The sequence below is a fragment of the Pygoscelis adeliae genome, unplaced genomic scaffold (assembly GCF_000699105.1).
Source record: "Pygoscelis adeliae isolate BGI_AS28 unplaced genomic scaffold, ASM69910v1 Scaffold257, whole genome shotgun sequence".
In the NCBI taxonomy this organism is placed as follows: domain Eukaryota; kingdom Metazoa; phylum Chordata; class Aves; order Sphenisciformes; family Spheniscidae; genus Pygoscelis; species Pygoscelis adeliae.
Window position 1 is genome coordinate 557,741 of NW_008825215.1, and position 25,261 is coordinate 583,001.

The window sequence follows — 25,261 nt, forward strand, 5'->3', positions numbered from 1 at the left end:
CTGCACCCAACTAATTACCCTGGGAGATCTTCGTTGCAGTAATCCTAGTGGAGAGCTTCTTCAGCTCAGGAGAAAGCATTTCAGCCTCCTGTGACTCACTTCAGAAGGGTTTAAGTGAGCAAATCTCTCATTCCTAGCTAAGATTATCCACAAGGAAGGTCAGTGCAGGGGGATGAGTTCCTTCAGTTTTAACCCCAACAGGAAACTTGACTAGCAAACATAAAAGATTTATTTTCAAAGTTAATATTTTGTTATAGATGAAGCTGAAATTTTCAGATTCCAGCAGACACACGGTAGAAACCATCTGTCTTTTCTGATGATTTTCCTTTAAACACCATGCAAGATACTTTTCTCCCCTTTCAAAATAATCCGTAATGCTTATAAAGCAATTTCCACTGGAAGATCTTAAATCAGTTTAAATAAAACTTAATGCTCAAGATCGCTTGGTGTTGAGTCCTGCCTTGTCCCCTCTGTTTGCCTGCTGGAGAGCTCAACTGCCATTTCCTTTCAGCCAGCTGACCCAGAAGAGAAATTGAAAGCAAGTTAAATAGAATACAGTTTACTCTGAAATGGAGTCATAAAATGACACTTCTGCCAATGCAGAAAAAAAAAAAAAAAGAAAATCTGGGGAGAGGCTTCCTGAAGTGAATGCAAAGCAATTGCAATATATTTCAGCATTATTTCAATTTGACTTGCAGACTAACGCCTCCGCTTTTGTTGCTGCTAACATGGATGCATCCAGCCTCTACGCCCGATGTACCATACCACACAGTCACACAATGGAATAAAATGACACTTTATTGTGCCCAGCTTCTGTTTAACAACTATAATATTAAAGGCTTCCTCAGAGCAAAATGATACAGGGCAGAAAATGGTATGAAGGGAAAAATGGCACAAGAGAATGGCAGGGACAAAATGAAGGGGAAAAAAATGCAGGGAGTTACAAAGGCCAATAGTAAGAGACACGGTGACTATATGGTGCCCTTCTGCATGTGCAGGGCTCCACATCGTGCCTTTCTCTTCCAAACACCATTTTGAGGTAGGGCTGTGCTCTTATGCATTGTCATCAGAGCACGGAAAGAGCAAAAATATTTGCTGATGGGATGTGACCTTCCAGGTAGGAGAAACCGGGCAGCATTCACAGTGTACAGATGAGAGTTTGATCCCTTGCAATGCAAGGCCAAGCAGCTCTTTTCCACCCCCAGCCCCCTTAAAAACCCAGCCGGAGGATGCAAGTGAGACTGGCCAAGACGCCCAGAGCTATCATACTGTAGCTGGTTTTCACACTGCTGGCACCACTGATGTTGCACAAGGAAGTCTCGCAGCAGCTGGTAGCAACACTGGCTATGCCGATATTCAGGTCAATCGTTGGGCAAAATGCAGAACATTTCTTGTTAATACGCTGGTTACGGTCATTGCCTGAAGTGGGAGAGGGAGAAAACATGGAAGAAAAGTCAGTTTTTTTATCTTGTATATTTTTTACAGCTTTCAGTGATAGACTGGCTGTGCAATAGCCAGTGGGGAATACGTTGTTCTACACTTAATGCTGTTGGTTTTGCCTTGGGCTTTGTCACACTGCATCATTATTTGTGCGTATGTGACCTGTGGAGACCATCTCCAGGCCTTATGACTCCTCTGCTGTTTTCAGGGCCAGCTGAGTGCAACCTAGGGCAAGAATTTGGAGATCTAATGCATTTGTATAGTGCAAGATTGCAAGACATAGTCACCCCCATGCCTTGGGATTGCTCCTCCCACAGTACGTGGCCCTTTCCAATTCCACCACCTCATGAGCATATGTTTGAGCTTGGAGATGAGACAAGGGGTTTGTGCAGAGAAATCCTCTCTCTTCCAACGTCTCCCATTCCTGAGTGTGTTTAATCAGCAGTGCAGTATTGTTACGATATATTGCAACAGAGACGGGCTATGCTGAGTTCCCACCTGCTGCAAGATTTGCTCTCTGTGTGCTATGATACTCACTAATTCTTCCACCACACCTCATGGTGGGAGGAGGCTCTGCAGTCAGCCTAACCTGAACCCCATCTTGTCATCAGAGCCTTGGAAAAGCTTCACACTTACCAAGTCCCGTGATAGAATAGGTTGTGAGACAGTACTTCTCATGGTCAGAGCACGTGGTTGTACCAAGACAATGTATATTGGAAGATGCATCTTTGCATGTGAAACATGTCAAGGAGAAAGCTGCAAAAGAAGCACACAACGCCCATCAATCACCTCTAGAAATATCTGTAGGAGCACAAAACTGGTGGTGCTGGTCCAGATGGAGGATCTGCCAAGCCCAGCGGCCACAGGCAGACAACCTCCTGGGTGCGTGAAACTTGGCCCCAGCGACTCTCCTGGACCCAAATTACTTTAAACTCAGACTCCCGACACTGACGTGGTTTGCTCATCTAGTAACCCTCAAGGGATCTTCCTTCTGGATACTTACTAAGTCTTCCCTGAATCCATTTAAACATCTGGTATCCCCAGTGTGCTTTTGGAAAGAGCACGCCAGTCTAATACCACTTGCAGCATGAAGCTCTTGTGGTTTCTTTCCAACCTGGCTCCTCTAAGCCCCATTTGCTGGACACTAGTTCTTGTGTGGAAAGAGACCTTGTGGAAAGAGTCCATGGGATTCCTGTCCCCACTCTTTCACATCCTCTTCAAGTCATCTGAAGAGTCCTGGCCTACACATCCTCTCTCAGAGCACACAGACCAACAGTGAATTATTTAAAAAAAATTTTTTGATACAAAAAGTGAGACACACACCTAAGAGTAACCCCCCTGGCCAGACTAGGGATGAATATTTTGCTGCATGCCCCCCCAGCGTATCTTAAATGAGGGACGAGTGACCTAGATCTGCTTCTCAGTGTTTGCTGGGAATATGAATGCTTGCATTTGGCTGGTTCATTTTCAGAGCACTCCTGTGTCGGGAGGCAATCTTGGACCTGTAGAAGACAGAGCTCGGCAAATCACCCCCTTGGCTGCAGCAGACTCCTTTTTACAGCCATCCGTGGGTGATGACTGCCTAACACTACAAAATGTGTACATCTGTAATGCTGTGAATCTGCAAACGCTGTGCTAATACGAATGAATGAAAACAGCTTGCACTCAAGTAAGCTAAAGCAGTCATTCATAGCAAAGAGATCCTCAGGGAAGGTTTCTTTGCATGATAAGAGGAATTTCCTACTCATCTGTTTATCTGGAGCAAACACTCCTGCAGTAATGTCACCCACCGGGGATTAGGCTCATTCGTCTCATTTCTAGGCTATCCATATCTATGGCCAGTTAATACCCATCTTATTTTTCTACCAGCACTGTCCTTTGCTTTCCTTGCTCTTCATCTCCCTCACTCTTCTTCTCCCTTGCCTGAGCTTCTTTGCCCTTGTTGGTGCCTTTGCCAGCAGTGTCCTGACCTCATTGCTGCCCTTGTTTGACCTCAGACAAGCTCATCTGGCCCAAACAGGCTCTCTGCTCCCTATCGTGCTACTAGCCCAGAGCTGGCCCCAGCTCCGACCGCCACCCAGGTGACCAGGGTGTGCGCTGTATTTCATAGGAAGCCACAAAAATGCCTTTTAGGGCACTATTCGTCCTTCTCTGACTGTGGAAACTGTCTTCTGTCCCCACTCCAGCTAACAGCCCCTTTGCCCTTTCCATGGCCACCCAGAACTGACCATCGGCTTCCTCTTGTGGTCTGTAGTCCTCCCTCTGTTCCATGCTCAACACCCTTACGATTTCAAAAGCCTCAGACCTGGCACCCGGCTCACTCTGACTTGATACCAAGACTGTTGCAATTTGCTTCCTACCTTGGTCATGGTCGCTTCCGTCTCCAGACTCTCTGGGCTGTCCTGCCTGGCTCTTGCATTCAGTACTCTCCTGACTCTGCAGGCTACATGGTTTTTTTTTCAAGTCTGGGACCCTCCTTTAGACTATCTGCACTTAAAGCAGCGTGGCTTCATTCTCTTTCCTCGTGCAAAGCCCACACAGGTACATTTCTGCTCCACCCCACTGGGAACCACCCTTTCCTCCCAGAATAACTCTACGCTAGAGCAGAGTCCCCAAACTGGGTTTTCCAGACATGTAACCCATTTTATTCCTTAATTAACACAACTGGGTTTTCCGGACATGTAACTCATTTTATTCCTTGATTAATGCAGCTTCTTTAATCAAGCCCATTCCAAGAAAAACTTCCTGAATCTATGCAGGAAACAGTGGAGCTTGTTACATGCCCAAGTCCTGTTTCATCCCAACCTCCCAAAGCTGCTAATTTAAGAGTACAGTTTTCCTGGGACTCTTCTAGCCAGGGGAGGGGGCAAGCACCTGCAGAGGTGAGATTGCCAAAACATTTCTGTGCTCAGGAGGTTTCTCTCTCAGTCCCATTTACTACAGAGGACTCTGGAGGCATGTGGGCTCCTAACCTGGTAGCTCAGTTAAGACCCTGAAGTCAGATAGGACAATTTTGATCCTCTGTCCCGGTAAGAATGACAGTTGCTCATGCTACTGAAAAACACTTCTGATTTTATTGCGCCTGTTGAGATAGCCATTGTAATGAGGACTAAGCGGGCAAGGGAACAATATTCCTTTAGAAACGTGCTCCACTCAGGATGCAAACCTGGGGTTAAACTAGGCTGCCTTTGGAGGTCTCCTGTCTGTGCCTAGCGAGACCTCTGCTCTAACTGAAAAAGAATATTCCTCAGGGAAGATTTTCAATGTGAATAATTCAAGCCACCCAGATAAACAACTTACACATGTAAAGCATTAGCAAGTGCCACTGCCGGCGGATGCAGGATTTACACGGTTAAAATCAGTTGGGTTCAGGATTAATTGGAACAGCAACCAGCCTTCTGGCTAGATTGCACAGTGAAGTGGTGCTGCGTATGTGTTAATTTTCACCAACTCCTTTGGTAAGTTTGCTGTCTCATTACGTGATCTTTTTAAAAAACGTGATTACAGTTGATAAGCAGCAGGAAAGAATCCTTTTATTGCCCTCAACTTTCTCAACCCAGTTGAGCACAATGATTTAGCACATGCCAAACTTAAAGCCTGTGAAGTCCCACAGTAAGAACATATACAGCCTCAAATTAAGTGTGAGCCTAAGTGCTCTGCTAGACCGGGACCAGAATGGCAAGTAATTTGCAGGTAAAGCCCTACAGCAGAGCCTGAGAAAAAATCGGTTTGCAATAAGGCAAAAGCCCCCCAAACTGAGGAAATCAGCTATTCCCCTGGAATAGTCAGGGGGATATTCAGGGCTGCACCCTCTGTTCCTTGCCTGACCCACAGCCCGCCCCTGTGCAAACGGGGCATCTTCCAGAGGCACAGGCAGCGGTCCTTGGCAGAGCCCAGCCAGGCAGAGTTAAAGTGCATGTTCCCAGTGCATCTTTCCCAAAAGAAAGAGCCACCAGTTATCAGAATGAGAACGGGACTCTGCGTCTCCATCCCAGACCTGGGATCAACGTCGGCAAAGTTGTACCTCAAAGCAGCAAGCTGCAAGAAGGAGACGGGAGCCAGAATTGCATCTTCTTGTGGCATGCCCATCACTACCAATTTAGGTAATGATGGTTTGTAATTGCAACCAATAAACAAGCAAGTGAAAAAAATAATAATCAGGCTGTAGTTAGTTATATGTCGAATTTGCAGCTTTATTGTACATATTGCCCTTTGCCTGTCCAGCTCTGTATATCCCTCAACTAATCCCCCTTCTCACGGAGCCGCACCAAGGGTTCTCAGCTGCCTACAGTGAGCCACTCCAAGGGCTGGGCTGGGACTGTGCGAGTCAGGTGAGATGGGTATCTCATCCCCCACTTCAGCTCCTCAGCATCCTTCCAACTTCTGGTGGGGATACATCCCCTGGCTTCTTATCCTGAGGACTGGAATATTCTCTAGAGCCTAACAACCCTTCGTTAGGCTTTACCATTCGTGCTGCAAAATCCTCTTGTCATCCTGCAGTATCAAAGGCATGCCCCAACTCTGGGGGTCTCGCTAGTGCAAAGCAATCCTTGGAGACTCACCACTCTCCGTGCACAGGGCTACGATGAGCGCGACGAGAAGAGAAGTCTTCATCCTTTATAGGTCCCTCAGCCTCCAAAACAAGCAGGACTCACCCAGGGCAGGTTTTATACCTCTGCAGTGTTTGCTTTGATGCTAGGCTAATAACAGTAGGGTTGCTGTGTCAGATGGTGGATAATTGAGAGTAACGTGTCAGTGCTTGTGTGTGGAAGTATGCTTTGGTGGAAATCTAAACAGGCATATATTATCCTCCCCCCGCTTCTTCTTTTCCTAGTTGTTTCACAATGCAGTTTGTTCACCTGATGTTAAGTATGCAACAGTTTCTAATTCTGGATAAGTGGAAGAAAAGCAAAACACAAAAACAAAACAGTGTCCACGTGAGAAGAGGAATGTTTTCCTTTCCAGCTCAGCTTGGGTCTCAGAGCAGGCTGCATCCTTGAAGATCCTGTCCTCGCACACTGTTTTAGTACATATGGAAATTGATTGAATTTGAAATTGAAATTGGGACTGAAACTTCTACAAAATGTCTCCCAGGATTGTCAATACAGATAGATCAGAAGAGCAGACTCCTTCCACTGCATTTCATAGGGGACCAGACGTCATTTTCTGTGGGCCTTTTTGAGACAGCAGTTCAAAATCGTAAATGTTTCTGTTCTAAAATTGGATATTTTGTATGAGGGAAAATGTTCTCTTACTAGAAAATAAATTCCACTGGGCAATGAAAATGACCACTTAAATTAAAAAATAAAATAACACCCACCCCCGTCACATTGAACAAGCTGTGATTTTTTTTCACAAATTACAAAAAATAAATGTCAGGAGAAAAAAACAAACCAGTAAAAGCATGGAGAATGAGGGATTGCCTGATCAAGGATCTCAACTCATTAAATCTTCAGAAAAAAAAATTATAGCCAGCCAAAATTATGCTCTTTCCTCCTTTTTTATCATGTTTCATCCTATCTCCCTGTATAAAATCGGAATCTTTCCCATCTTATTCTGATTGCAGTTGCTTTTTCCTCCCACCGTTGTCTTTCTGCCATCTAGTCGTGGGGACGGAGGCACAGTCCCAGAAACGGTCCAGCTGGATCCCTTTCACGTGACACTCAGAGCTTCAGGAGCAACCTGCGTGCCCCAAGCCCCTGCCAGCAACTCTGCCCCTTGCTGCTCTCCATCTGTTTTGTTCCCCTTTTTTCTTAGTCTCCAAGTTGCTCAGATTTCCATCTCCCATTGAATATTTCGGCTTCCAATATCACCCACCTACAGTCATTATCTCATCGAAAAGGCATGCCCAGTTCTTGAGGTGATGTAACTCTTTCCAACACCTCTAAATTAGACGTATAAATATTGTTAGTATGGAAACCTGCGTGACTAAGGTGAGGAAACTTCTGCTTTCTCAATAGGTAGAGCATGAAACTCAGTTGGAACAGAGGTGGCAATTAACCAAGAAAGCTCAAAGGAGGGGTGTTGTTTGGCTTCATAAGGCCAATGCCTTTGTAAGGCACCAGGCAGGAGGAAAACAGAAGTTGGCACCCTCCATGCCAGGCACTGCAACCCTCTCTTCCTTGTGAAACATTTTATTTTCCCCAATCCAGAAGGGATTTCATGAATCTTTATCGGTAAATCAACTTTTATTGCTGACTATTTGAGGTAATAGCAGAAAAGGGGGCTCTGCCATTCTGCAGCCTGTACGTTGCCTGCAGAGGCAGCCCACATTCAGATTTATTTCAGCCAACAGCATCCATTTACAGGTACAGAAATAGCAGCTCAGCCAGGCACTTTTCCCCCCCCCCGCCCTCCCTTGTAGTCTCATCCAAGCAAAAACTAAAATATCTCGTCTCCTGCAAGCTGCTGAGATTTTGAGATGGCGAGGCTGTATTTCTTAAAGGAGTTATTGCAGGATTTCTGACAGTCGAGATTTTCCATTAGATGGTCCTGCACTCTCCCAACTGGTCCCGTATGTCCCCCTGATAGGAATGTTACCTTCACCCCTCACCAGTGCCAGATGAGATAGATTGAAAAGAACCCATGGGGGTAGAAAGGACACAGATGATCAGAACACCAGAGGGAACAAGGCAAAGGAGAAGATACTATCACGGTTTACAAGTATTTGGAAGCTATGAACTTCAAGAAGATTTTGGAAAGAGTAACAGGGGTTTTAATGGGGGGTGGAGGATGGGGTGGAAAGACTTATTTCCCTTGACACAGTTTCTGAGTGGAGGAGGAAGGAGAGTGTTTTGCTCATCTTGTTCTAAACCTGGTTGAAATTGTCACGTGAGAAGGGCAAACAATATCTTTATTTTGGTGAAAACATGTAGTTTTCATGAAACAAAAGCTGAAATTTAAAAGTAACTGTGAAATTCAGATGTTCTTACTAAATGTGGATTTTCAAGTTGGCCAAAAGCTTTGAGAATCATTTCTGAAATTATTGTGATTAATATATAGGAAAAGTGATGGGAAAAGTGGTTAAAAAGAAGTGCAAAAAACAAGTTTCTGTTGGTTCCTTAGCACAGAAATGCTACAACACTACCATTCTTCAGTTAGCCCATCTCGTATTTAAATAAATGCCAGAACACCCTCCTTGCCCAGAAATTGAATCTTTATAGGATGACTGAACCTAATCCCATCTTCACAGCCTTCGGCCAACGCTGCAGTTTCTCCCCGTTGCACGGAAACACATGCACTTTGCAGCCGGTCTTGAGCGCTGATGGAGCAGGACTCCCCTCATATCCAGCTGGGCTGCAAACATCAGGGCTTTTTTCCAGGTGCCACTTCTCTACAAGCCCTCCCGAAATGCAGCACTGCACTTCTAAACTGCTCAGCTGGGAATTACGCACCCTCCAGCTCCAAGAGCGCGTGTATTTTGCCCATCTTAGCTATAGCTCTGCACCTCCAAGAGCTGCAGGGGATCTCAACCCCATCTCCTCCATCCCCAAGCCTGGAAATGCAGCAGCGACAGAGGAAAGGGAAGGAGCAGAGACCCCCCCCACCAGATCAGACACCCGTTGCCTCTGCCAGGCTCTTTCTGCCTGTTTCCTCTGTCGCTGCAGGGAAGTCATGAGCAATCACTCAGACAGCAGCACCTTCTCCAAGCAGGCACGGAGGTCCCCTTTCCATGAGGACAGGTTCCAGCAGCACCGTCCTCATCTTGGACATCTCCAGCATCTTCGTGTGGGCCCTTTACCTATTTTAAAAGCTGAAACCATCCACCCTGCAGAGATCACACGAGAACTTTGCGGCATAGCCAGGAGCACAACCAATACCTGGCCAATCCCCAGCCCTGCGTGTTAGCAGGTACAAAACAATTCTCGCTGTTGCTTGCAATGGGAACACCACAAACATCTTTGACCTTTCCAGATTGTCACCTTCCTTTGTTAGCACTGAGTGATCAGGCAGAACATCTGGCTTTATGGAGTGTCTGTCTTGAGCTGCTGGATGCAACAGAGTCAGCTAAGAAAGGCAGCCAGGAGAAGACTCCCAGGTGCTAAAAAGAGGAATTCAATGTGAATTAGAGATTCAGATTACAGACCTGTCTGGCAGAGCTCTTTTCTCAGGCTGATCTTAGTGTGGATATAACAAACACGCTCTAGAATAACACAAATCTTTATTTTGTCTGACGATTGTCACACATGCGCTATCAAAAGAGCTTTTGCAGGGAAAATTAGTACAAAACAACAACGATACAGGGGGGGAAATAGGAGCTACACTGCGGTGCCATTTTGTGGATGGGATCTGAAGCAATGTCTTGGAAAAAACAGGGTAGCATAGACCCTGTTGGAGACACTTGACAGAGGATGTTGGTTTCTCAGTTGGGGAATACCTTGTAGGTTCTTGGGTTGTCACATCTTCTCCCACCCCTCATCACAATCCTGCCCTGATAACACAGATCAAACTGGCCACAACTCCCAGGAACATCACGGCGTAGCTGATTTTTATGCTGTTGGCACCACTGAAATTGCACAGAGAGGTACTACAGCATTTGGTGGAATAAGCCGCCACACCGAAGTTCAAGTTTGTCTCAGGACAGTCTACAGAACACTTCTTGGTGATGCGGTGTCCCATGTCCTTGCCTGGATGGAGAATAGACAAGAAAGGAGAGCTGTGATTTAAGATTCTTGTGCAAGAGCTGACCAGAGGATGATAGGAGGAGGTATATTGCACTATGCTCAATTTGCGATGCAGCAGTAACAGCTATCAGCGGATTTGATGAGTGCTGGGTGAGTATCCACACAACCTGGATCAAATGCGTGACACTAGAAAGTCCTTGGTAGAAATCCACACCATGCTTCCCATAGGACAGCAAAAACTCACTGCCAATGCACTGTACATTTCTAAAACCACATTACTTACATCCAACCCCTTTCCAACCTCCATCACAAAGCACGTGTGTGAGCTCTCAGCTCAAGCAGCAGGGTCTGCTCACGAAAATCTGTGTGCTTCAACCAGCCCTGCCACAAGGTGGTGAGGAGCATACCGCAGGTGGTGGATCACAGAGCACCGCTGAGGGATTCACACACGTTACGTGTTGTGATCCGTAAACCTCAGTGATCGATTCTTTCCAACAAGACCAACTAGTGCCCTAAAAAAACTATTGCCCATCAGTTTCCCTGGAGGGGGAAAAAAAAAAAAAAAGCCTTGAGGTGTTGGAGATACTCACCAAACCCAGCAGAGCTGTATGTGGTTGTACAGTATTTCTCATGGTCTTCACACTTGTAGGTTTTAAGACAGTTCCAGTTGGAGTGCTCGTTGTCACACGTGTAGCAAAACAGCGAGGAAGCTGGAAAGAGCGCAAATGACACATATTAGTGGTTTCCAGCAGTGCTCTCCTGGGAAGAAAGCGTCAAAAGCCATGTCCCTTCTTGGAAAATACAAGGTGAAAAGTATGGTACGAGCAAGTCTTCATGACAAGTGGCATTAGAGGTTGGTTTTGATTAATGAAGCTGAAAAAGCAAACAAACAGAACAAAACAAGTTTTCTTTCTTTACTTGAGATTTTCAGTGATTAAACTTGAAAACACATTTTTTCAGCCTGAGCAGCACTCTCGGATGACCTTTCTTTCTTTCTCCCCCTGGTCCGCATTGGCCTGGTTGACAGCCAACCTGCAAAAGCAGAGCTCGCGACCTGCCCAGCTGGGTCTAGTACAGCTCTGGCAAGGAGAGGATGAACTGGCACTGTTCTCAGGTGAGAGCTTAGTTTTTAGTATTTTCAGACTGCGTCTGCAAAACACTGTACGGACATGAATTAATTAAAGCCTATAACACCCTGTGAGCTAAATTACTGAGCAGAGAGCCACATTAAAGGGAGTTCCCTGGGAGAGGTTGCCCTGAACAATAGAAAGATTATTTCTACCAGCGCCTGGAACAACATGTTCTCAGTGATATTATTAGCAGGGCTGAGCCAGGTCTATTACAAAGCCAGAAGGAGGTAGGATATGTATTTCTGAACAAAGCTGAAGTAAATTCAGTCAAATTTCCAGGCTGGCCAGCTGGCCATGCTAGAAACACGGGTATGTGCCATCTCATTCCTGGAAGTGGATTCACAACTGGTGGAAACTGTTTCCCTCCAGTTCAGAGTCCCATGACATGCTCCTCATTTGTGAGCAGGCGTGACAGAGGCAGTTCAGCTGCTCTCGGGACAGCCTGCTCCACTGTCACCAGTGGTGGAGAGCTCTTGGTTGAAGCTGACCAAATTGCAAACCAGGGAGGGTCCTCCGTTAGGTTGAAATTTCCCTGGTTCAGTTCCTCCTGGCTTTCTCAACCCAGGAATGCTCTTATTTCAGCACAGACAAGCCCCTTTCAATTGATTTTGAACCTGTTTTTAACAAGGAACACTCCTCCCAGGGACATTCCAAAGCCCAGCTGCTGTTGATTCAAATTAATCTCTGAAGTTGAACCTGCCCGTGAAACTTGGTTAGACAATTCCAGAAGCAGTTTTAAAAGAGAATTAAAAGCCGTTTTAGGCCCGAACTACCCCATGAAGGAGAATTGATACAGGGAGCTCAGGTGCCTTGGGTACAGCTCTGGAGCCAGCTCTGGGTGCCTCAGCATATGACTGTCTTGCTCTGAAACCTACCCAGATGCTCTTTTCTAGTGCGAGGTGTTGCGAGCGCAGGTGTTTTCCGTAACAGCAGATAAAATCATCCTTGTTGCATCCTGGTTTTAACTTCTCTTTAACTGACTATTCAGCACTCGCTGTTTCTCCATCACTTGGATAAGTTAAGCCTCTCACCTCTCCTCTGGAGGTCCCCCAACCCGAGCTGTGGGCTACTGTCTTTCTGCAGACCATGCCAGAGCAATCCCAGACATGCTGCCTAGCAAGTGTTACTGCATTTTACAGTCCCTGTAGCGCTCTCTGATCTGCTTTTCTGCCGAATCTCACAAGATTGTTCAAGCCACTTCCTGCTGCAGATGGAGCCGAGACCCCAACATGTGTGTGAAAGCAACTGAAATGCACTCGTGTTCACTGAGTGATGCAAGGAAAATCCCTCCCAGTCAGGAAACAATAACAGCTTAAACCATTATAGCTGTTATAAAGCCTTGCCTGCGTCTGGCCTCCACCCTCCATTAGCTCTAGTTTTGCGAATGCAGCCAGAAATAGCCATAACGGTGGAAAAAGGCTTGCAGTACTCCTTGGGATTGCAAATACATGCACAGAGCCAATGTTTCTCAACTGGATATTTCTACACAATTATCTAGTTATATCTGCACCTCCTTTGGAAAGAGGACGAGCACAGAGCAGTGTGCATCCCATTACAAACACACTCGCTCCCAGACACTTAAAAAAGCTCTTCAAACCTATGAGCAAAGAGCCCTTAGGCTTTCAAATATCTGCCAGCAACCTAGTTTCTTAATTGTAATGTCATTGTGGGAAATAAAGTGAAACGCTGGCAGAAGATGCGGTGTCAATACTAGCCGTTATTACCTTTATCAACAACTCCTCAAGTTTCATTCAGGAACAAAAATAAAACCAAAGGCAAAACTGTGAGCCCAGCTTAGTTCCTATTAGTATTTTTGGGTTCACATGTCTATCTTCAGATGTGAGTGGTTGGAGCCTGATACTTGAGGGTTTGAGAAACCAGAGCGGTGAGCTCATCTTCTTTGGGTTATGGGTACCTCGGCAGAACTCAGCCAGAAGCTAAGACTCAACCACACTAAATATTGCTTGACACAGCTGATGCCAAAGAAAAACTGCACTACCAAGACCTCACCAATTGCAATAAAAGCTGTCAAACCTTCTTGTCCCTGTGTTATCTCTAATTTCTCTTCTGGTATTTTCATCCTCTCCGTCTGGCTTTCCCAGCCTCCGAAGCTCCTTACCTTGCTTGGCACACAGGACTGCCGCCAGCAGGGCAATCAGAAAAGCCTTCATGGTCGTTGTGCCCTCAGAGCCTGAACAATGTAGGATGGAGCACCACGCTAAGGTTTTATACTGGGACCGCGTTTACTTTGACTTCCTCTGATTGCAGTAATTTGAGGTTTGGGGAGGGACAGCACATAAGATGTGATCAGTGATGGGTGTGTTTGTGCGTAGGAACCTATTACGAGGCTCCCGGTAGCAATTTTTTTTAACGTCTCATTCAGATCCAATCTTTTTTTCCAAGGCCTACTCCCGCTGACCATGACTGCATTGCTAATTTGGGAAACAATTTATCTGATTCAAACATGGGAGTCCCTTCTTACTCCGTTGGGCTGAACCGATGGAGCAAAGCAGAGGCAGCTGCGCCAGTCTGGGGTGGCTCATCGCTTGCAAGATAGTAGGCGTCACCTGGCATCCTCCATCCTTTCTCTCTGCCATGATATGAGAGCTTCGTATCTGTGGGAAGTGGGGGAGGAGGCAAAAAAGAAGGTTTTCGCTGGATTGTCTGCAGCCATTCAGAATTATCTCACTGGTACTAAGGAAAGTGCTTTAGGCAGAAAACCAGCTTGTATCATTCCTGCAATGACACTATTTGTGCCTGGAGACTGTCACTCAGAGGCTCCCATGGTCCAGGCAGGGATGGGGTCTGATGCTTTTGTTTTGCTCTGCTTCTCTGTCCTCCGGAAGCATCCAGGGTTTCCAAGCGATGATGTTTGTTGCTACCTGTAGACCAAGTCTGGGCTCTGTCAGGTTTTTCCAGTCCCTCATGACCTTTCCAGTCCTGGGCTCCCTCCTTCTGCTCCCACAACCACTTCATCACCTCTTGCCAAATGACGCGGGATGCGGCAGAGGCACAAAGTGCATGGAAACAGCTGCAGGAGTTAAACTACGAATAGGAGCGAAAATGACTGAGAAATAAAACAAGTCCTGGTCAAGAAAACATCTCAACAGACCAGGAGCCTTCATCTTTAGAGAGAGAAATGACCGAGGGGAGCTCAGAGTCAAGGTTTGTAAGGTCACAAATGATGTGGAAACAGAATAAAGGACATCCAGTTGTTCTTTCTTTTCCCCAAATTCCTCCCCAAGGAGTTGGTTCATAGGCTCTTCCTCTGATCATGTGTCTGCAGGATCCTGGGCAGATGGCCCCTTGCTCAACCCCTGTGACGGGCCTTTTGCTTCCAGTCATTCTTCCTTTGCCCAGTTCCTCCTTCCTACAGCAGCTTCAGCCCCCAACAATTTCTGTCTCTGCCTGTGCCCAGAGCAGGGTGGAGGGGATGAGCATCCAGTTTTCAAAATCTTCCACTCTCTTCTCTGGATTTGCCCTGACCTTGAGCATGAATCTTTAATCATCTCCTTTTTTTAGCAAGGATGTGAGATACCCACGTGACAGCTAATGTAGCAAGTATACTTAGGAAATAATCTATGAAAAAGCCATACTCTCTGAACAAGACTTTGTATAAATACATGCATGAACGACATCAGGCAGGAAACATGATCTGCTAGAGCATGGGGGGAAATAGTAAGTATTAGTCTACATGTTTGTTTTCCATATAATAGCCAGGCTTCTCTCAGCCAGCTGGAGAAATGGAAAACAAAACTTCCTTCCCTTCCATCTACATCAAAAATCCAGAAGTGAAACTGAATTATCGCACTGAATTCAGCTCATCTTGGAGCCAACCAAGCAGAAAAATGCAGCTTCTCAGCGGGAAGAAGGGAGCAATGCATGAACGCAGCCCACAACAAGAAAGAAGAAAAGCTTTGAAATTAAAACAAATAAATGAACAGTAAATAAATGACACTGTTAAAGCAAAGTGCAGCTGAATAGAAAATCTGCAAGTGAGAAATGGGCTGTAGGAAGTGGAAATGTGAGAAAGCATTTAAATAGATTAGAGAGAGGGAAGGTTAATAATAATAAACAAGATTAATATTTCACCCAGAACTGGAAAGAGAGAGGAGGGAGTTGAGAAATATCAGTACAAAGCAAAATAAATCAAAGCAAACACACAAAGCTTGGGGGGAAATAATTAAAGACAGGCAAAGTGAGGGTAAGAAATAAGATGGGATGGGAGGGAAGTATCGGTGCTTCACTGTTTCTCCTATGGTGGCATTACTTAGCGCTGTGCAAAATGTGCATGTTGTTATGTGCAGACACTGTTCAGGTATTAACCATAGCCCTTCAGGGTCTGAGGAGGAGCATTTTCTATAGCTCCACAGATCCCAGTTTAATCAGCCACTGGAGTCAGACTGCGGAGTCTCCTGTGGGGCCCGGATGGAGAAGGCATCTGGGGCATCACCTGGCCCCTGGCCCTGTGTCCCTGAAGGATAAGACTGCAAAGGCTTTGGGTCCCAGACAGGGGTCTGGCCAGGTCCCAAAACCACGCTATTCTTGTGCGCTGTTGATATTGCAGTCACGCCCAGGGCCACTGCAAGGGCTCTGGGCTCCAACCAGCACCACAGTGGTGGGGCGGGGGACGGGTGTCCTTTGAAGCGGAGAGCAGCCCACTTTTTCAAGCAAGGGGAGAAGAGAGCTGGAAGAAAAGCCAGGGCAAAGACAACTGGGGTAGTGGGAAGCGCAGATGGTGTCAGGAGACTTCAGGGGACACAGCGCGGAGGTGTTAAAACTACTTTCCCAGGGACATAAAAAAAAAGAGCAGAGGGCAGCAGGGTGATTCTTGCTGCAGAAACTGGGCTAGGTGGGTGTTAACCCAATGGTGCCACAGAGGATATTAAACAGTTAACAGAGCCTGGGAATTTTAAGGAAGAAACCTTAACCCATTTCGAACTTGGCAGCCGACAGCATGTGTTTGTGCCAGACCTTGGGAGCGTGTTGTGCAACGCCTGTCCCTTTTGTGTAACTGGAGCCAGACAAAGCGTGTTTTCAACCCGTGATGGAGCGGCAAGGTGGAGCAAAATGCCAGGTCTGGGGATGTTTTAATGTCAACTCTCCCCACTTTCTCCCTTTTTCTTTCTGGAGGGTGGCTCCGATCGCAGCTCTCCTCCATGGTGCAGGGAGGAAACTCTGCATTTCAGCTCAGGGTTGTAAATTGCAGCCTCAATGGGGAAAGGAGACGCCATGGGAGAAGGTGGGAAGAAGGCAGCCGTGGGTAGTGCTCCCGGTGTGTCTGAGTCACGCAGATGGTGCACGCAGGGCAAGTGGTCCAGCCCAGCCCTGGACAGCATCAGCCTGATCTGGTCGTGTCCTCTCCTCCTTCCTTGGCAGGTCAGGGAAGGCTGGGTTGCTTCAGCTGGCCATGCAACGGCAACAGGGTTAGGTGAAGGACAGGAAGGGGGGAGATCATGGGATCCAGGAACCCCAGGGAAAAAGGAAGACCCGCGTGTGATATTTTGCCTTTTCCTTCTAAGGCCTGACTGTTGCAGGCAGCCTGCTCTATTCTTCCCTTTCCCAAAGCACATGTGGAAGGTAGCTGACCTGGTAGGCTCCAAACAACAGGACAGAGCTCCTCAAGTCAGCCTCGTGGCAGATGACAGAGGCTACCAAACCTCCAGCTAGGAAGGACAGGGCTAGCCCAGATCCACCGTGTCTGGCTGAAATACAAGGTGATCCAGGTAGACTTCCATCTCAGCGTGACAGCTGTGATGGTCACGAGGAGCCTTGCTATTGGTCATAATGGGTGAGGAACATGAGTCCTTTGGGGTCGCAGCTACCAGCCAACATTAAGGGGACCAAAGCATTCCCTTAACATCCAAGGTCCTAAGAGATAATTCAGCCCCATCAGCTTAGAGGCTCATGGGGAGATATCAGACAGCACCATCATGCATGGAGTCAACCACCGTGATTCATATCCCTGCCAATGCCCTGGCTGAAGGGCCAGATCCAGACTAGCTCACCGAACAGGGCACAAGCCCAGCCCCAATGCCATCCATGCCATTGGACCATCAACATGGCTTGGGCACACCCCAACCAGCAGCATCTCAAACAGTGCCCTGACATGGGGCTGCTCCTTGCAAGCTATTTGGCTGTAACCACCCTGTTTGTAGAGGAAACAGGTTGGAGTTATGGATGTGAATCATCCTTCTTGGATCCAGGGCCAAGGTTTATCATTCTGTGGTGGCACCTCTGCAGCCAGGGGAGGGGATATTGGAGACCTGCAGGGTCTGAAGGAAAAAGGGCAGTGAAGAAGGATGGTTGGGAGGAGGAAGAAGAGGTGAAAGAGAAAAACCCATTACTCTCTTGGGATTCCCCCAAAAGAGTTAACACCAGTCCTCGCCAAGAGGATGCCACTGGCCACAACTGTGTTTGGGGAGAAATGGTTCTCGCAGGTTTATTTAAGTTTGCGCTTGTAACACAACTCAGTTGATAATTCCCAAAACTGTCATTGCTTTTTCACTGAAAGTGGGAATTTCCCGTTGTCCGAGGTCCAGCCCTCCTGGTCCTCTTTCATGACATGAGCGGTCAACGTGCAGGCACGAACACCCTCTGCTGCATGTTCACACTGGTCCTGACAAGCGAGGTTCTGGTCTTTCTTTGGAAATCTTGGGCTGTGATAGGCATCTGAACCGTGGCAGTACAAAAGCTTTGCCACAGAAGATTTTGGCCAGCCTCTTCAGGAAGAAAAGTAGGTGACAGCTCTCATGGTTGTCTTCACAACTGTCTTTCTTGTCACTGGGGGGTTTTGTGTTTGTTTTGTGGGTTTTTTTGAATTAAACTTTAAGATCCTGGAGGTACACGGTGGTGTAGAGAGCAGTCATTTGAACCTGCCAGGCTAGTGATATGTGATAGAAACTCATCTAGGACACAGCTGTGGTAGCAGCTGGCCTTGTGAGAGCCTCCACAGCCATCTGCAGGGACACCAAGAAAGCCTTAGTCTAGTCGTCCATTTTTCTTCTGTAAGAAATAAAATTTTCCATGTCTACCCATTATAAAGGGTAGACACGCACACCCCACCCCAGAAGGCAAGAAAACAGTCACGGTTTTCAAAATTGCTCTTTTTTTTTTTTTTTTTTTCATTTATTTCCTGTAGGTTCTTGACTCATCTTTTGCGTGATGGGTATTTCAGGCCTGGAAGTGATCCTCTGCGCTGAAACCCAATAGCTGACATTTCCAAGGTTAGGTAAAAGCTGAGAGTAAAACGAGAAAAGCACGTTTTTCTCTCTCTCTTTCTATGGGAAAGCTGTGATGAGCTTCATAGACCACCTCTCTACTCTTAATTTGTTTCAGGGGCTCTGGGTCTGATTTTTTCCAAGTGAGCCCCAACTGGGAGTGGAAAAACTCATCGTGAGTGGAAAAACTCAGCACATGCGTGGGAAGATCAGGATGCTCCGGTTTCTTTCCTGACCCACTACTGCTGACCCAGCCAGGTACGGCATCAAAATCCCAGTTGCATGGTGAGAACAAGAGCTTGGGCCATCCCTCATTACGTCTAGAAACTTGTCACACCTCAGGTAATAGCCATGCTGAAACCTCTGCAACTGCGGCCGAGGAGGGCAAAGGAGAGCAGGGCTGTCCCCGGAGGAAAGCCCACGACAGGCGGAGGAGCTGCAGATCAAGGAAATATCCTGGCAGAAACCATCCCAGCCCGACGGGTGTGTTCAGCAGGGCAGAGGAACAAACAGGATGATATCTGGGAACACAATCGTATTCCTCACTGGGCGAGCAGAAGGGTATTTTCCCAGCAGGGTTAGCCAAAAATTCAAGGCTGTGTGTTGTTTGGGGTTTTTTTTAATTATTATTCTTTTGGAAAAGCAGGGCATGGTTTTGCTGGGGTGTGTTTGCGCTGGTGGTAGGGCAGAAGGAGGGAAAGGCATCGGTCTACCTCAAGAGCATCCCTGCACACTGCAGCTGGGCTTTGGCTTCTCTCACCATGTCCCCACCGCTCGTGGGTTATGGTGAGAGCAGCTCACATGCCGTGATCCACCCCATCCACGGGCAGAGCAGACCCTCTGAGCCCAGCTCGCCAGCCACTCAGCACAAACAAGGGCTTGTGAACCTCACAGATGACAGCCTGGGAGGGACATGGGAAACAAAAGCCACCCACACTGATCCAGGGAGCAATACCAGGGTGGGAAAGCCACCCTGGGTTTGCAGACACCCTCCTGCTTGCTAAGGAAAGGGCATGGTAGGAATAACTCGCCCCATTTTGATACACTGCGTACCAGGCTTTAACCCACTCCCAACTTGTTAAAATGTCAGAAAAAAGACAACCATGTCTTGAAGGGACTTTACAAAGTCTCAGCAAAAGCTTCCAGAGCCTCAAAATTGAGTCTGAGTGAGGAGATGCATGCCCAAAGTCACAGGCATGGGAGAGCGGTGGCTTTTGCTCCTCAGCCCGCAGCTGCTGCATTCGCTGCTCCCACTAGCTTTGCTTTGCAGCCCGGCCACTGCTGCAGGAGCAGGGCGGGAGAAAGTAAACAGAATCTATGATAGGAAAAGAGGCCCACGAAGCTTTCCTTCCTCTGAAAGCAAAACCCAGGGACGTGCCCTCCCATTTCTGGGCTGTAAACACAGTGCTTGGCATCGGGCCCTGGTTTTGCTCACAGCCAATCTCTCCTGCCTCCCTGCGTGGAGGAAAACCCACTTTCGTTCAAGCTGAAAGGGAGATGGGATGAAGGAAGTGCCAACAGAAATAGCTCTGGGGTGGGCTCAGCATCACGAGACCCATTCTGCAGCCAAAACCTCACACCCTGTCCTCTGGGCATGGCTTTCACAGCAGAAACGCAGGGTATCTTCTCTCCTCTGACACATCCACAGCCCCAAGCAAGGCCTCTGGTGTCACTTCCACAGCCAAAAACCAGGCCGTGACATCTCCCGTGCCCTCACTGCCACCTGGTCCTGATGGTGGGATGGGTCCTCTGCTGTTTACCTGGGACCCTGCCCTGTGCTGTTTACCTGTCTGGATGGAGCCTCTCCCTGTAGCATTTAGCTTCAGGAGCTTGGTTTCACCCGTTTGCTTCCTCACACTCCTGCCAACGTGTGCGGTGCAGCATTTAACATGGAGGGTCTGGAGTGGGAGGTGAGATTATCTGCGGGGACGCTGCTGTGACAGCCTCCGACCCAGCTCCCTCTTGCTCCAAATAAGAGAAAGGGGCCACGCAGGCAGGACCATTTCAGTAATGCCTGGGAGATGCTGAGCACCGCTCCTGCTGGTTTCCTTGGAAGCAGGACAGCATCTAGGGGAAGCACTGTGTTTCTGCCACCACGCCTTGGCGACGGTGGGTATTTTGGGAAATGAATTATGGTCGGACCTAGAAATTCATCAAGCTCTGCTTTCTCCAAATCCTTCAGCCCCACAGCAGGCAGCAAACCTTGGGGAGAGCATCTGTCTCCAGATACATCCACCCCAGCAGCAAGGTCCACATGCCTAGGGAAAGCTTTGTACTGCTCTGAGCATGGGGAAAGGAGACACAGAGCATCCTGGGGAGGTTTTTCTGCTGTGGGGAGGGGGTAAAGCACGACCCTCCCTTCTCATCACTGCTGACATCCAGCTGGGAGCTGGGTGATGAGCAGACAAGCCAGTCTCCCAGCTTTTGCAGGGTGGGGCACATCCCCAAGCCTCCTCCTCACTCTCCTGTCTGCTGTAGCACAGGCTGTGCTGTGCTCAGCCCTCCTTCTCACCCACGCCAGTGCTGGGGAGGAGGCAGCCTGCCTGCCGAAGGGAGAGGCAGGGCAGGGGCAGCATGCAGCCCTCCTGCTGCTTTTTGAGGCTTTCTGAGGGCACCCGGCTCTGCAAGTCCTGGCCCTGGAGCTCCTATGTTTGCACTGTCAGGAGCCTCAGAGTTGACAAGGGGTCCTGGACCCCATCAGTCCTACTGAGCAGCCTCAGCCCATCACGAGACCTGTCAGCCTGCTGACAACAAATCAGGCAGTGGCCAAGCGACCGATGTACCAAACAATGCCCACACCCTTGCCTTCACCTCTGTGTCTACATTCATCCATTGTAAAAACTCCTGTGTGATGGGGAAGTGGGGGAGAGATGTCTTTCTGCGCTGTTTGCATGCCCAGCTCCTAACAGAGTTCCTAACAAAAGCTCCTTGGCACCACAGTGAGTCAAAGAACAGCATTTCTGGAGGAGTGAGCGACGTGGGAGCAGCCCCGGCTTTGCCATGACAGGTTTCTGCATCACATTATGGAGAGCGTTCACACCGGTTACAGCAGCACAGCGCTGCAGGGGCCTGGGAGAGCCAAGCTCTGAGTGCACAGACATCTGCCGTGGGTGGGCAGGCTGACCCTTCCTCGTCCCGGTGTAAGGACATCCCTGGACCAGCTGGGTGAAACATCACCAAGATACTGAGTGCCGAGATCCAAAGAGCCCTCCAGGTCAGGGCGAGAAGCCATGCACTGTTATCTCCATCTTAAGGACATGAATCAGAGACACTGAGTGACTCTCCCAAGGTCAGACATGGGGAAGCGGTGGTAGAGCTTCATTTGAAGTCTCACCTAGACGACCTTCTCCCCAAAGACCTTCATGGACTTCTTCCCTTCTCTACTTTCATACAATTGCTGAAGGCATCAGGCAGTGGGTTGAAGACAGGGTTAAAACCCACGGGTGAGGAGGAAAAAGGTGGAATTTCCATTATTTGCATGCATGGTTGCAGGTGCTAGTCTTGTGTTTTGGCTGTGACCATTTATGAGAGGAATGGAGGGAGTCAGCGGAGTTTATTATTAGAGGGGCAGGAAGATGTTCAAGGAGTCATTGCAAAGAGGGAATGTGTAGGCAAATCAGAAAGAGGGGACAGAGTCACTCATAATGGGACAGAAAGGCGCAGCGCCATCCGATTTGATCCCCTCTCTACTCCCCAGGACCTCACAGGTACCAAGAAAATAAGGTTCCCCTCATGCTGCCCAGGCCCAGCCCAACATCAGCCTAGCAATTCTGGAGACTCCCAAGAGCACTGCAACCGTAGGAGAGGGAGGGACAGAGGGTCTCACCCCACTTCCAAGCAGCCCGTGGCCACAGACTCTGGATTGAAACCTTGCAGGGCTTGGCACCTGCTTTGGGGCTTGGATGCAAATGCCCCCTCTTCTAGCACAGGCAACCCAGGAGATGAAGTTAGATGCACCAGAATTATCCTGCACAGCCAAACCAAGGCACGTCCCTGGCTGCCGCCGGCGTGGGAGCGAGCAGATGCTGGAGGCTGGCCAGGGCTCGCTGTCAGCAAGCAGAGCTCGGTGTGGCTAGCATCGGCAGCGCGGTCCTGCAGCCACCCTTCCCTGGGCTGCTTCCAGCCAAGACATCTCATCCCTCGCACGGCTGCTGGTTTTCCCCCTGGAAATTGCTCCAGGAGCACAGGCTTTCTGCGGGCAGGCAGCATTTTGTGGCCAGTACGGCGCTGCGCAGAGGCACCAGCTCCCTCTCGTGGGCTTAATCTGGTTCTCTGTGCTGGAAACCGTCCAGGGTTTCCCAGGAAAGTGTGGTTTTTTTGTTGTTCTCCCTCCCATAATTCAGAATATTCATTACTGCACCAGACATCGAAGTTTTATGGAAATGTGCCAACTTCCATCAAGTTTCCTCTTGTAGGCGGGGTTTTTTTGAGAGTTTTGCCACCCCCCCCTTTTTTTTTTTCTTTTTTCTTTTTCTCACTGAGGCTGGGATTCAAAACAACTAATTTAAGCATGTAAATGGTAGGTCTCTCTGATTCACCTGCCCTGCGCCTCTGGAAGGAGTTGGGGGTCTCCACTGAGCCCTTCAAGTGCCATCCTCGATGCCTGTCCTAGGAGGGGGGAGTCGCTCCAGAAGTGCCCAGCTCTCTGCAGCTCGGGGGGCAGGCACAGGCTGAGGCATCCAGCATTTAGATAAGTCAATGAAGGGCACAGCATGAGTCCCCAGTGGCCATTTCAGTTTGCAATGCTTGAAATCAAGTATGTTTTATGAAGTCAGAAGTCAAGAAAGAAAAGGAGAATAAAAATTATATATAAAAAAAAAACCTCTTTTGATTTGTACCACAAACAAAAACGTGGCTTGACTCCAAACATTGCCTGGGAAATGCTGTTATTTCAGCTTCTGGCTTTTGTTTGGAAAATCCTGCTTTCCCCAGAGAGCTGGAATTTCCCCCAGAGCTTAATTTCCTGTAGCATTTTCACCCAAGCCCCCAGCAGGGAGGTGTCACGAGTCCGGAGAGGTGTCTGTCCATCCTGCAGCACACCCTGGTACCTGCTGGGGACAGCCAGGTCACTTCCCCCCCGTCTCCCTCCTCCCCAGGTTGCGTGACCCAGAAGGTCTCACCGGCATCCCAATGATGCTGGCCACTCCACAAATGAAACACGGAACTCACCCCCCTGCCCTCAGCCCTGCAGAGAATTAGGCAACACATCAGGGGCTGCTGTGCTTCAGGAGGGTGGGTTGGTGTTTTCCTGCCTGGCGTGATACTCATCTCAGTGGGGTGTGTGGCCGTGGGACAGATGGGGTGGCTGCTGACCACAGGAAGCCTTGGCTGTCCTCATCTGCCATCACCACCCATGGGGACCCCTACCCAGGGGACCGCTTCTCCCCTTTTTGCAAGGCTTGACGGCTCCATCCCACTTCCAGCCTCTCTCCCAGCACTCCTCCAGCCTTGCCCACACACACAGCTTGGCGCAGGGCTAAATTTGTCGCATGGGTTTGGCTGTTTGAGGCTGTAAGCTGGTGGCTCTGATAGCAGAAGGGAAGGGTGACAACCACACCCAGCGAGTCCAACTGTCCTACAGCCTGGACCCGAAGCAGCCACGTCACAACTCCGCCTGACGTCCATCTGACGAGTCCCTTAGGTATTTAAACTGCTAGTTATTATCTGCAACCAGGCATTTATTATGCAATTTGTAATTGTTCGTTGCTTCATCCCCATGCTGTGTTTGCCTGCCAGCTCCAGCCGCTGAAAGGACTCTGTGCTTTGAGCTGCCTCTTCTAAGTGCCATGCTTGGGCACTTCTTTCTCCGTGGACCTATCTCCATGCCTTGCACCGGCATCTGTTAGCCCCTTTGGAGGACAACAGCCCTCTCTCCCCTCTCTCCCCATGTCTGCCTGGTTGGGTAACCCCTCCCCAAATGCCTGCAATAACACTGTGCCGAGTCTCTGTAGCATTTTTCTCCCACACCCTGGACCATCTCCAGCTGAGTCGTCTCTTTTGCACTGTGCAGTGCCTCGAACCATGCGGGTGTTGCACCTGAGCCCTGCCTTGTGCTGGGGAGAGCAGAAGGGCTCGTTCAGCTCTCTCCCACTGCTCCCATCACCATCACGTTGTTGAATGGGGTCAGAGAAGCTCAGCGCAGTCTGTAGTGATGATTACAACTAGTTCCTTTCCACCCAGTTCACAACCCCTTTCTGTTCAGGGTCCTCCAAGCGCCTTTCAAATCCAAGGGGGGAATGCTGCTTTGCACAACATAGCAAGGGGCACAGGCTCAGGGTAATTTTCTGGACAGCCTCATCCACTTGCTAATGACTGCCATCTCTCTGTGGTCCCAATTGGCCCTAATTCCTTGTCAAAATTAGTGATTAGGAATCACACCCGCCTCTTCTTCCTCCCTGCACAGCTTGGGTGTATTGGAGAGGAATAATTGCCACCGGGGTAGCTTTGAACCACGGGAGGAGGGCAGATTTGAATGTCCTTGAGCTGCAGTGCCCTTTGGGCAAGGGACATAACCCTTTGCTCTTCAACTATGCCCAGGATGATTTATTTCCCCTTATATTAGCCATGGGATACAAGAATGCTTTTCTGCAGCAAAGGCAGACCAAAACAAGCAAAAAACAGCCACTTTTGCTTTAAAGTGGCAAAAAAAATACCCGACTGTGTTTTCCTGCAGGCTGTGGGAGACTCTGTCTCCGCTACTGCGGGACGTGTAAATCCAACACAATGAAATATTAATTATTAGAGTCTGTCCAACTGGGATTCCTCAGTGCTTTCAGAGAGCTGAATAATTCCGGCACACAGGAAAAAAAACACACAAGTCCCTTTTTTGTGAGAAAAGATCATGTGA

At 48.5% G+C, this 25,261-nt stretch overlaps 2 protein-coding genes across 2 annotated transcripts; both read right to left on the reverse strand.

Annotated features, from left to right (window-relative positions):
* Positions 1 to 1,210: 1,210 nt before the first annotated feature.
* Positions 1,211 to 6,054, reverse strand: LOC103921219 (lymphocyte antigen 6E-like). Its single transcript, XM_009329147.1, has 3 exons — positions 6,003 to 6,054; positions 2,077 to 2,196; positions 1,211 to 1,419 (listed from the first exon to the last, which is right to left on the reverse strand). The coding sequence occupies exons 1-3, from the start codon at positions 6,052 to 6,054 to the stop codon at positions 1,211 to 1,213; spliced, it is 381 nt and encodes a 126-aa protein (XP_009327422.1).
* A 3,804-nt stretch (positions 6,055 to 9,858) lies between these two features.
* Positions 9,859 to 13,388, reverse strand: LOC103921215 (lymphocyte antigen 6E-like). The gene is made up of 3 exons (XM_009329142.1): positions 13,314 to 13,388; positions 10,655 to 10,774; positions 9,859 to 10,067 (listed from the first exon to the last, which is right to left on the reverse strand). Exons 1-3 carry the CDS (start codon positions 13,363 to 13,365, stop codon positions 9,859 to 9,861), a joined length of 381 nt encoding a protein of 126 aa, XP_009327417.1. The 5' UTR covers positions 13,366 to 13,388.
* Between the last annotated feature and the right edge of the window lie 11,873 nt (positions 13,389 to 25,261).